This window comes from Apium graveolens, chromosome 4 (genome assembly GCF_009905375.1).
Source record: "Apium graveolens cultivar Ventura chromosome 4, ASM990537v1, whole genome shotgun sequence".
Taxonomy (NCBI): Eukaryota; Viridiplantae; Streptophyta; class Magnoliopsida; order Apiales; family Apiaceae; genus Apium; species Apium graveolens.
This window is the reverse complement of record NC_133650.1, coordinates 15,732,626-15,746,103: the sequence shown is the minus strand read 5'-3', so window position 1 is coordinate 15,746,103 and position 13,478 is coordinate 15,732,626. Positions and strand designations below refer to the sequence as shown.

The following is a 13,478-nucleotide window of genomic DNA, read 5'->3' as shown; positions in this document are numbered from 1 at the left end:
TAGGCTCCATTCGCGAACCAGATGTAAATATTGCTGTTTGGGCTAGCATTATTTTTCTGTTTACGGATAGGCTAAGACATTTTGAGAGCAGGCTTTTACAGACATAAGAGTATTAGGCAGATTTTTCAGAGAAATTGAATAACAAAACACGGAAGTGAAGAACTGAATGCATGATTACTTATTACCCTCTGTCCCTATATAGATTGTTAACTGTTAACACTTTCTCTTTAAGATATCTATGTCCTAAATAATATTTTTTTTCATTAATTTTAACAGATATCACTTATCATTAAGAGCACCCACAATGGGTATTTTAGCATCGGAGCCCTAAGCTGTTTGGAAAGTTATTAAACAAAATTGTCCGATATAAACACCGGTTGTCTTGAAAAGTTATTAATCAAAGTTGTCCGACTTAAACACCGGTTGTCTTGAATTGCTTAATAATTCTTTAATAATATCCCAACCCCCAAATAATATGCTTCTCCCTTATTAGCCTCCTGAAGCAATGCAAAAGGGCATTAAAAATAGATGTTTAGCATTGTTATTTAAAGTAAAAGTTGTTACAAATACTTGGAGTAGAGATATCTAAAAGTAAATTTTTTGGATGGTTGGTTATTAATAACAGTCAATCAATCTTACCCAATAATATCGTCTAGGGCAGAGAAGTGTCTCGGGAGGGTATATCGTACGTAGCCTTACCCTCGTTCCAAAGAATAAAGAGATTGTTTCCTCAAAAGACCTCCGGCTTATATGTGTGCACAAATATGTGTGTTATATGTAAATAATGATATATAAAAGTAAGTAACAGTCAGCGAGACAACAATAAACAATGATATAATACTTCAACCCATGACTTACCTATACCGTAAAAAATTTCGTTCATTGGTTCATTATCGCGAGTCCCTTTTGTTTTTCATTTTGCACTCCTTTTGATGCCCCAAACTCAATCTTATTTTACCAGCTTAATTTATTCTTTTGTCAATTTGAGCCAAAACTTTAATTTGTGCATGATCCAAAATTGTCGCATGTAGGCTTTGGGTGTCAATAACGTGGTCTGTGGATCCAAAAAATAACACCCCCAATTTTAACAAATTCTAGGGTTTTTAATTTCACTCCAATTTTAATCAAATTCCCCCAATTTTGACACGAATGGATCTAACAAAGAAGCGAAACCTCGAAGAAAACGGTCTTCTCCAACCAATCTTCGATCTCTCCATCACCGACGTTCGCAAAATCATCTTTTCCTTCACTTCCGACCAGCTCCTCGACATCGTTCAAAACGCCGCCGTTTGCTACCTCGACGTTCTCAATGTCGTCCGATCAGTCGCCGATCAAGACTTATCGCAACGCAAACTCTTCATTCGAGGCCTCAGATTCTTCTGGTTAAATGTCTATATTGGCTATAAACTACAATTGGATATTTTCGATATGTGTATATATTTGACTAATTGGTTTATTTAATTGAAACTGCTAGTTTTAATGGATTTTAATATATGTAATATAATTTAAACATTTTGATATATGTTGTATCCTATTGCACCTGAATCACGATATATTTTTATAGGTCAAATATCTCTATTTTCGTACTACACCCCTGCACCTGAATGATTTTTAGTTCCGGATTCGAATATCCCGAATTCGGATACGGATAATATCCGCTTTTTCTCGAATACGGATAATGTCCGCTTTTTCTCGGATACGAATGCGGATTTTTCGAACGAAAATCGTATTTTTCGAATTTTTTTGACAGCCCTGATTACCAATGATATTTGTAATAGGAAAATATATTAAATCTATTTTGCTTGTCTTGTTTGTTAACAATTGGTAATTTAATACGTAAGTTATATATCATGCATCACTGAACACTTAACGGTCCATAATTTGAATTTCAGAAACATTCTCAATAACTTTTACGTAAAAAATAAGTTCTGCTTGCAACTATACTAAACAACTTTAATCAAGAAATGGCGTTTTAAAGGCAAGTCATATGGGTTCTTTAAAATAAAATATAAACTACTTTAAGAAAGCCTCAAAAGTTTACTAATAATAGTAAGGGTGACAGTGCCTCCAAAATGACAACCTCAAGGAGGAAGACAAATCATCGAACAACTTGCAACCTATATAAGAAGTTAAAAACTACACTCGATAACAACAAAAACTCATTTTCAATGATTATATCGTCTAGGAAATGTTCTTTAGTGATTCACAATCACTGTCAATACTTGGTCAAAGATGTCTCCGCCTCCATGCATATATCTAAAGCATCTGAGTATCAATTTCCAAATCTCCTTGGTCATTTCGTAAAGATTATTTATTAATGATTGTCATTTAGAAAAATCTTATGAAAATCTTAATTTTTTGTAAGATAAAGTTATATAAAAAAAAGAAAAAAAGAAGTTCATAGAATACCTAAAGCTCCAATGTTGAACAATATTATTTTAGCAGATTAATGAAAATATAAATATATAAAAAAATCTTTAATTTCAATATTAATAATAAAAAAATAGGCTTAGACTTGTATTAATTGCGGTGTGTATATATACAGATCGTAAAGGACTTAATCGATTACAAAAATCTGTCCATTATAACTAATTTCAAGTCTATGCGGAGTCAAACACATTTATTGATTGATTTTGCTGAATTTTTGGACTACCAAATACATAAATTAGTAAATAACGTATCCATTTTTTTTATCCGTTTTTTCTAGGGCCACATTTAAGAGTCATATTTAACATAACTATCTATGAATAAGTGTGTCTACAGTCACCGAGTAGGGATGGGCATTTGACTCCGGCCCGACCGATCCCGCCCCGATTCCCGCACCTAAAGTGGTGAGAATTTGGGAAATTTTGCGGGTAAGGGTCGGGAAATGGGGACGATTTCAAAAAAAACCCGGGGATGGGCTACAGGCGGTTTTTTATGTCTACCCGACCCGATCCTCGGCCCGATTTTTCATGTTCTACAATATATTTATATATTCTTATTTATCTTCAAAAAATATGTAAGTTCTAGGGACAATTGCATCTTCTATGTTGTTAAATTTGTTTTTAGATACCATCTTTTTCAAAGTATAAGGTCAGAGTGAAAAATATTACAAATCTACTTTTATTTTACATAAATATTTCATGTATTAAAAGACAAAATTATTAGAATTTGTAATTTAATATTAAATTTTTGCTATTTTTTTCTATATATTGCATGAAAAAATTATTTAATAAAATTTTGATTGAAATAAAATATTCCCGTTTATCCGCGGAAATCCTCGTTCCTCGTTTGGGCCGAGGATGGGAATGATACATAGTACCCGATGGGAAATAGGCCGGTGACGGGGATTAGGTTTGAAGTCCGGGTGGGGGCGGGGATAGTAATATCTGGCCCCGAAGTGACCCGACGCCCATCGCTAAGTGAGGTCTTTTCCAATCGCAGCCAACTAACACACGTAGACAAGTATTTGGAAGGCCCAGACGTGGGCTAGTTTGCTCGGTGAAGCTGCAGGTTTGTTGCACTTTGACATGAAACGGTGCAGAATTATTTCTTGATGTTAATTTAGCAGATGTCCAGTACATCTTATAATACCATGATTCCTTGTGAATCATGATCTGAATTATGCACAGTTTGTCCCGTTTGACCAAAAATCTGGTCCTAAAAATAATAGAGGAACAAATCAATTGGTAATTAACTAATTTTTTTAATAAGTACAAAGATATAAACTAAATATTTTGACTGAAAATTATGATAAACTTGAAAACATTATAAACGAAATAGATGGTGGCATGGTGCTACAATGGTCCTTAAGCACTAGATGGTGCTACAATGGACCTTAAGCATTTTATAACGAGATGACATTTGTCGCACCTAATCTACTGTTTTTTAATTAGATGTTTTGTAAATGTAATGATGCATGTCAATCTAATATAGATTAAGTTTTATTTTGGTTAACGTTTTATGTTCTTATCAAAGAGGATAAATAGATCCAAATTCAAGACAAATATTTAACATAATTAAATAACAAATAAAATCACAATGCATCGATTAAGAATATACAGTATGTAGTGATCACTATTTACATTTTCAACACAAGGGCGGACATTTCCGAATGATGGTAGTTTTTACTTATCTACTAACTACCTCCATAGCTTCCAAAACACTAAAAGAAATACAGGACACACTATAAGACAGCAATCATCACCAACAAACATTACGGCAAACTTCTATGATCTATTCCGCATTCCAAAACACTAAAAGAAATACAGGACACGATATAAGACAGCAATCATCACCAACAAACATTACGGAAAACTTCTATGATCTGTTTCGCACTCCAAAACCTTTTTTTTTACTGATTCCAAAACCTATTCTTATACTAATAATGCCGTCAATTTTTCACACGGCAAAATATTAGTATGACACAGAAAGCCAGGCATTAGGTCCCCCAACAAGACTTATTCATAACTTCCTACCACGTTGAATAGGCACCACGGTAGCAAATTAATTACTTGTAGCATCAAAAATCCGCATCTTCATTATCGTTTCCGGATAGGTGTACCTTTTTTTGCCACAGCCTTCATACCCTGGGAATCTCGAAAGCAAACAAAGTGTACGATTGTATTACCATTTGGATAGACAGCGAAGACGCTAGTCCCTATCTTCTTGTTGCAAAGAGAACAGATACTATCTCCTGTGATCTTCACAACTGTTTTCCGTTGATCGTACAACTCATCTTTTACCTGTTCAAACACAATTCACCACGGTTTTAGTACTACAAAAAAAGCTCTTTTATAAGATTTTGAAAAACAATAAGTATCCTGTTTAACTGGAGGAACTAGATAATGTATTGAGATGATAAATAATGAGAGGCAACAATCAAGCTATTCATACCCCATTTATAAATTTATGCAGAGATTAGCAGAAAGGGCTAGTAGTGACCAGGAGATAGCACTAGATTTGTTGAACAAATTTTAAAATGGACAACATGTTTAAAATTGGCTTCAGCGACTATTAGGGTGGAGTTTTCCATTTATAAATCACCCAAGTGTTGTCATATGAAACATCTTAGCTATATCATTAATTTTGGTTAGCATGATCAAAACACTGATGACTCATGGCAGGCTGTTTTGATGGCAAGTGAATGCTGATGACAGAGTTAATGTGTCAAGCTTTCAGAATTGTTAGTCTTATCTATTTTTGCAGGTATACTAATCAAATATAAATCCAGATCAAACTCAAATAATTTGCAGAGATCCAGACCTCTGATGGCCCTGGTAGTCAATGCGCGCAACAGTTAGACAGGTGATGGTTTAAATTTTGTATGAGTGCTATCTAAGGCTCCATTATATAGGTCTATGGAAAGTAAGTGACGGGATCATATATATGGTTCAACTGTAATCTCCGGTTAATTTCTTGTCCTTTAATGGGCGGTAGGAAGCTGTACCGTACCTAAACTAAGTTATAAAGATATAAAATCTTATTTTCTGTCTTCAATCCTTCTTGTAGTTCGCCTCCATTCGTTGTGCTTGATGATTTTTTACAACATATACAGAAAGAATTTTAGTTTATTTCAAGTAGTGGTATATGTCTATACAAATCGAATTAATATATGTATACAAAAATGTTTTGCCTAACAAATTAAGAGAAATCTCAACTTAGTAAAATCATAATAGTTGTAAAGTTCACAGGAACAAATGCTTGTCCAACACTATTTATCCAATATAAAAAACAATGCAGATAAGTTTACTAATAGAATTACCTGGAGGTTTTCGCTCTCTCTTAATCTCTTAATAACTGACAAATTCCGGTATGCTTCACTGGATTTTCTCAAAAGGGGTCCAAGAAAAGGAAGTAAATTCTGGAAATCGCACAAACAATTTCAGTAGTTATCATCTTCACAAAGAAATAAATACACTATGTGATGCTTCTCTGACAGATATGGGGGATAAATGATATCTTTTGACAATTTATTATATTTAAAAAGCTTAAGGAACAGGAAGTAGATAATCACAAGCCCTTTATCTAATGGAAAGGGAAAAACTAAACCTCAAACTCCCCCACAGAGTAGTCTGCAGAAGGTATCACCCTAGATATGCTTTAAAAACATGGAATATGTATAGGCACTAAAAGTTAAAAACATATATCGATGTCCTTCAGGTAGTATTATCACATTCAATTTTACTTTTTACTTAATATATTATGTACCCACAGGGCCACAGCCAACAGGGTACATTTTGAAGACATTACCGATGGTAAAAAGTCAAAACTAATTCGCAATGCATTTGATCTGCTCAGCACGAGAAAAGTTAATCCTTAAAAATTCCTTAAATGATGATAGGGCAAGATTTCACTGTCAAATGATTAATTTGCTTATAGGGTGTTGTAATGTTGTTTCCTTGACGCACTCCCTCCACCCAAAAAAGCAGACCATCATTTATTTTAAAGTGCTAAAAAGAATCTAGCCAAATACATTTTTAAAGAATCTAAGTTTGATTTTGACTATCATTTGCTTATATTCGTATTACATAGCTCAATTTTGTGCACCTAATGTTAAGTATGTCTTGATATTCACCAACATTTTCAAAATGGGAGGCATTTATAATGAACTCTAGTGGAATCATATCCATGCAGCAGACGGAAAAATTGAGCCCCTAAATCCGAAGAATAGCTAAAGTTGACCAATCATCCAACACACAAACTAAGGTATTTATATGTGCTAGAAATCATTCATACGCGCGAAAATGCTCAGCTAACATTAGATACCCAAGTTAAAAAGTAAACCCTCTTTGTCACCTTAAACCTACCATAGATTTTTAAATAATATTCAAGTTCTTACGTTACCTGTAGCTTGGTCTCTCTTGGTAAAAGTTTTAAGGCCTGTGCGCCATGAATACGGTCCCACCTCTGGCTCAACAGATCAAGGACCTCTTCTAGCATGATAGCGGAACCTTCTCCCTCACCACGATCATCTGCATCACCATCACTTCTACCACTATCAGTGCTACTTGGGCTGATACGTGTGACCTCTGCACCTTCTATCTCTGCAATCTTCTTGGCTAATCGACCTCCTTTTGTTTTAACTGTAGTCCAAGAACCGAGTTTCGGAGTGCTATTACTTTGGGATGACACCAAATTAGTGATTCGTTTTTCATAATTTTTGGTTGTTTTTTGAGGATTCAAGTAAATTTGTAGTAGAGTGAGGTATATATTATTATATGTGTTTACAGATTGCTGAAGAAGTCCAGACTCATAAACCCGATCACAGTAGGATAGTGCGAGTTCAGGAACATGAAGCTGCAAGTCCAAACAATCAAGTAATCATTGAAGTTGCATTGGACTCATGATAATCAGTATAACATCCATAGCATCTAGATGACATATTTAGCCTAAAATGGTCTTGCATACCACAAACCTCAAATCTTGATGGCAGAGTTCTAACTGGAATGTGATTCAATGACCTCAAAAATAGAGAGTTTAACATATATATACCTTGTGAACATAAATTGACAAGGCAAGCTCGTGCTGGTTCATCTTTCCCAACAAAAGTGCTCGCTCTTCATACAAAGCATTTTGTGGAAGTCTCTTCAACAGAACCTCCGGGTTATAACCCGAGATACCCTCCAAAGACGATAATAGCTTCTTCCTTGTCGGGCAAGAAGCTTTCTCATCCCAGTTCTGCTTAGAACTGAGATCAGTGTACCAATCAAGCACGTCGGAGAGATAAATTTGAACCTGTTAAAGAAAGTACCTTGCTATTCATAAAGAATGTCTTGTATCACCATAATAATTAGTCAACATATGTACTATTACTTTTAGATCTAGCAGGAATTCAATAGAAAATTTGATACCATTTCATTCTGAAGATTTCCAGAGATCCCATGTTCATCCATTGCGAGCATTAGTTCTAAATACGTGGCTTGCATATTCGGAGCATGCTGCTTCAGATAAGAGTTGACCAAATCTGCAGGAATATTTCCAGACATTAAGAGCTCAATGGTTTGCGACGGGCAGCTTTCAAGAACGAGCATTGAATACTCGAGGACAATCATAGGGTCAGTACCACAGAGAGGCTGCAAAAGAATTTACATGAGATGGGCTTTTCCAAACAACATATGAACAGCTTTTAACACCCAGAGAACTTGCACACTATTACTGTTTCAGTTAGAACAAACACTAGGTAATCATGCACCATTAAGGTTCAATATAAAACAAGAAAAAATATGTGAGACACGTGACTGCTCTGCTGGTGTCTATACTTTAAAAGTTATAATCCTGTAGAGGGAAGGCTAAAACTGAATGATTTACCTGTATATGTGTACGTTTGGTGTGTGTGTGTGTCTGATATACCAAATTATTTTCGTTTAAAAGCTGCGCGACAGTAACATGCTAAAAAACATAAAGTATTTAACAGCAACCAGAGAAACTAACTCATACAGTAGTACTTACTTTGAGATATTCAATAATCATTTCAGGCTTGAATTTCTGAGTAATTTCAGTTTGATGTTTGTCTGCCTTTGAATCTTCTATTAATCGATGGAGAAGTTTGAGAGCTTCATGATGCATTGCATTGCATCTGTAGATTTCTAAAAGGCAAGTGTTTTGATTCCTTTTGTGCAGAAACTCCTCACTGATTTTTAAATCACTATAGTTAAGTCCTTTGAGCAGTTCCAAAGCAGAAGAAGTCTGCCCAGTTAGAATCAGAGCTTGAAGAAGTGCAGTGTCCAATATGGCTGCCATCTCCCTGGCACCTGAGTTAATGGGGATATTAAGTCGTCCCTGTTGGCCAAGAAAATTGCATCAGGGCATGGAATTATTAATCTACACAAGACATATTCGAGTTTCATGTATCCACAGCTAAGCATCAAGTGACTAAAGGAAGTCACTTTACTTCAGAATTTCAGAATTTCAGAATTTAAGAGCAAGATGAGTTGGATAAGATTTTGATTACCATCACGAGCTAAACAAAAGTAACACAGTTCTCAGTTTTTTATGTCCTTAAGATAGATAGGCATTAAATTTCCTTCTCAGTCCAATGCAAGTTTAGAGAAGTACTTTGATTCAGTTTAATTCAGATCTCCAATCAGATGAGATAAATGCAGAGGAAAAAGGAATGTCACATTCAATATTTGCTTTTGTGGTCCAAAATGAAGTTTCTATTCATTTGATTTCATGTTCAGGAGAAAGTTTAGAAATCAAGCATATAAAACGCATGTGGTGACGAATATATGTAAAACTCTTTTCGAAATAATAAAAAGTGATGGGCAGTTGGGTACTAATGTTTGAATATTTACCTTGTTTGTTTTATTATGCCTACTTGTTTCATAAGATTTAAAATGACGTCCCACGGCATCTGAAACAACCTCTTCAGTTCCTTCAGCAGTGGCCTTGTCAACAATACTAAATCTTTTCTTTTGCAAGAACTTGATAAGAGCCATCAGTGTATTGTGGTTCATTTTCTTGGACTCAAGAGCTGCACTTTCATCAGATTCTGATAACTGAGGTAAAGAGTCTAAATCATCTGAGATACCAGAGGAACCTCTAGATAGATCTGAAGCATCACCAGTGATGTCCATAAACCCTTCAGTTTCAGCAAGGCTCGAAGATTTGGGAATAATAATTGACGGATATAAAGAAAGCACATAGGTCATTTCAACTTGAGATTCCAAAAAATGTTCCATAGCCTCCTCATAACTCCCATTTTCAAACAAATTATGTGCATATCTGAATCGAGAAACCTTATAATCAGCTTTTACTATTTCATAACTATGTACAAAATTTGGTACATCAGCATATAGCTTCTGATAAACCTTAACAACTTGCTGACATTCAATATAATTAAAATTCCAAGACCAAATCTGAAGCAATAATCTACGACTGCATCAATTAGGAATTTAGTATCCTTGCACTTACAATATTCTGCTGCATGTCATGCAAATTTATTGTACAATTTATAAAATTTAGATATATATATTAATGAATTACATTATACTGTTAATTTTAAAGAAATAAAATACATGAACACACCCCAAATGCAATATACTAAAAAAATTTAGAGAATGATGTATCTAAATGCTCATTTAAAGCTTTAGTTGGCACAAGGGAAAAGATAGAGAAATGGTCGAGGAAGAGGTTGACATGACCTATCTTCTAGATATTGTTTTAGCGGGTATGGACGGAAGGAAGGAACAGGTATGGAAGTCACTCCATTTTTACAAAAAAAACTCAAAAACTACTGTAATAAATGGAAAAAAATGCCATCTCAGCAGGAAAACTGCTTGCAAGATGTGTGTATGTATATACTATATAGTATATTTATAATGACATTTTAAAAAATGTGTGCACTATATTTGGTCAATCAAATTTTAAATCTTATATTATGTAAAACAGTGAGTCTAGACATGAAAAAAACTGTGGTACTAATGTATTGATGGATAAGCATATTCACCTTATATGGATTGACTGCTCCTTTGCAGCTCGGAGGTTTGAATCCTCTGGTGGAAGAAGCTTACACAAGGACAAAGCTTCTTCAAAATCACCTGATGCTGTTAATTGTACAATCTGCATTGCAAATACAACTGATATGCTTCAATACTGCTGGATTTGTTATAGTGAGCAAAACCAATTACAATGAAAAATGAATATTTACTTGTGCACCAAGAGGGACCGGGAAGAATCCATGAATAGAGTTGTCTAGTGCAACAATGATCGTGTTACTGCTTTGGACAAGACAATGAACGTTACGAAGAACAATAGTTTGTATCAATGGATAAGGAGCTCGTAGAAACCGTATCTGCATATTTCAAGCAGAAAGTGATGTAAAACACAGCTTTTATCTATAAATATACACACATATTGATGCAGAGTATTCAGATTACCTCAATATGTCTTGGCAAGAGACCAATTGCATATGGCTTTTGAATGACAACAACTGCAGGGGCCTCAGACCAAGAAATCCTGCCTTCTTGAAGAAGCTTCCCGTTTTGGTCCACAAACATTCCAATATTGTCCTAGTAACAGAAAAGAAGAAGGTCCAACTAAAGACAAGTTATGATTTATGCCAGGATAGGAGAGGTCCAAAGATAATGTCGATACTAGAAGCTGAGTATGCAAAAACCTAGATGAGCATGCAAGCCTCATAATTAGGATGTGATGTATGAAGTGAATGCATAGACATTCGTTAATGCATCCACTTCCAGTATAATATGAAGATATTTTTCTGTGGCGTGACAGTAAGGGTGACATGCAAAGCTGAAAGTTGGGTGACTATTCACTAATAAGAACATGTTCATAAGATGAGATATGTTACTATTATTGACATCGAACATCATATATACAATTGATAATTATAATGAGAAAAGTCTGCTAATATATTAAAACAACTTCCATGCGCGAAAAGAAAGATGAGGTTACCTTTCCTAACAGAAGTTCTCCAGATGGAAGAGACACTACTAAAGGCGTAGCATATCTCCCAGATGGAAATACCTCAGTCAAAGCCCCATTGGTACAATTTAGTATGATGTATTCCTTTTTAATTCCCAAACATATATTCTCCCCACACCAAGACATTGACTTAACCGTATCTGGTACCCCGAATTCTTTCACCTCCACAAATCCTCTCCCTCCTGCAATGTGTTCACACCAACTCAAAACACTGAATACAGACACAAAAAATATAGACTTATATGTATTGTAGTAGTACTTATATTGTTGTTAGGAAATTGATATACCGTTTACTTAAATAAATTTAAAATTTTCGAAAGATGTCATTTTTAAGGTCATATTTTTATACAATGCTTACAGCTTGATTTTAGATTCTCGTTTTATTTACAAGAAATGCGACTTCATTTATCCAACTTAAAAACGTGTCCTCGCACATCAAATCACCAAATTCACAATTAAATAAAGTGATAAATCAATTCCTCGCTGATCCAAGCATCAAATAAAGTCTCCAAAACTCAATGCACATAGTATATCCCCCCCCCCCCCAACACACACACACGCATATTATCTCCATTTCACAAATATTAGATTAAGCCATTAAGGTGCTATTTTAATACCTCAATTATCGACATATCAAACAAATTGTCAAAAACAAAATTCAAACAGTAAGAAAACATAAATACATATACAAATTACAATTCTGAGAAAATGAGAAATAAAAGGCAATCACCATCATGTCGATAAATACAAACTCTCTTCTGCCTAGCAAAGCACAAAAACCCTCTGCGATCATCCCAGGCATACGCATTCGCGCCTTTGGCCTTGGTAATAACCGCAATAGTCTCCAAATTAGGCAATCTATGAAACGAAATCGAGTCGGAAAGCGAAACGAGCAGCTCTCGGGAAGCAATAACCTCCATAGCAACCATAGGCTTCTTAGTGAATCCATTAACAGTTCGGTCAAGCACGTAAGGCTGTTTCTGAAGTTGTAGGGTTTGGTGAAGACGATCGGACGGCGGAAATCGATCGGATTGGGGAAAATAGATGCGTAAACAACCGTCGGAACAGCTGACGAGGAGGTTGAGATTGTAGGATCCGATAGCGTCGATTCTGGTAGGGCAATTGTTGAGGAGTTGAAACGAATCGTAGGCGCTGTGCACCATTGTTGTTTTTTTGTTACTGTTTTTTTATTTTACTCTCTGGCTCGTTGCAGTGGAGAGTGTTTAACAGAATGTAAACGACTTGGCGGTTTCTAAAGTTTTGATTAATACAAGTTCGGTGTGTGTATAGATGTAGACTGTATCGGATCGATAAAAATGTCCCATATTTGGCGGAATTATGTGAGGTTACGTAAATCGGAATTATTTAGTTGAAATATCGATTTATAATTTATTGGACGATTTTTAAAAAATCGGATAATTTATCAGCGATTTATCAGAAATCGATCAAATCATATAAATATTTTTGACCGATTTTTCAGAAATTTATCGACAATTTTTAAAAAATCGACCAATTTATATAACAAAGGAGGATAAGTATATTTTATATTTTAATGACATGGTAGTAATTTTTTAAATTAAGTTTGTAATTATAAAATATTCCCGCATATTCCCACTAAAAATCCGAATCCGGTGTGTCACTTGAGTTTGGTGAGTATGTACCTAGAAGAATTAAGCCTTTTATATTTTATTTTAACATATTTTATAATTTTTTCCATATCTTTTACACAAAATAAATATTGGTCTGGTTAAGTAATCATATAGGACATACGGATAATATGCAATTTAGTCTTTGGAGGATTGCTAAGGTAGGGTTAATATGCCACTACTTTGTATGGCAGTGAATGCTGTCTATTTCCGTTATTGAAGCATTTTTGTATCTATTTATTTGTTTCAACTTGTTTGCACCGTAGCAGCTCCACATTCATTTTCAGAGCCCATTGCATTACATTAAACTCCTGACCATTTTAACAAGTTATCTATTTAGTTGGACTTCAAAAGCTTTAAACAAGTCATCAACTAAGATGTAATCTTCACAATGAAGAAAACAAT

At 34.8% G+C, this 13,478-nt stretch overlaps 1 protein-coding gene across 1 annotated transcript; it reads right to left on the bottom strand.

Moving 5' to 3' along the window:
* Window positions 1–4,006: 4,006 nt before the first annotated feature.
* On the bottom strand, window positions 4,007–12,671 carry LOC141717823 (vacuolar sorting protein 39). The gene is made up of 12 exons (XM_074520029.1): window positions 12,158–12,671; window positions 11,398–11,609; window positions 10,863–10,994; window positions 10,634–10,777; window positions 10,433–10,545; window positions 9,279–9,708; window positions 8,434–8,763; window positions 7,836–8,057; window positions 7,477–7,719; window positions 6,829–7,281; window positions 5,747–5,845; window positions 4,007–4,727 (listed from the first exon to the last, which is right to left on the bottom strand). Exons 1-12 carry the CDS (start codon window positions 12,588–12,590, stop codon window positions 4,524–4,526), a joined length of 3,015 nt encoding a protein of 1,004 aa, XP_074376130.1. The 5' UTR covers window positions 12,591–12,671; the 3' UTR covers window positions 4,007–4,523.
* Window positions 12,672–13,478: the final 807 nt, after the last annotated feature.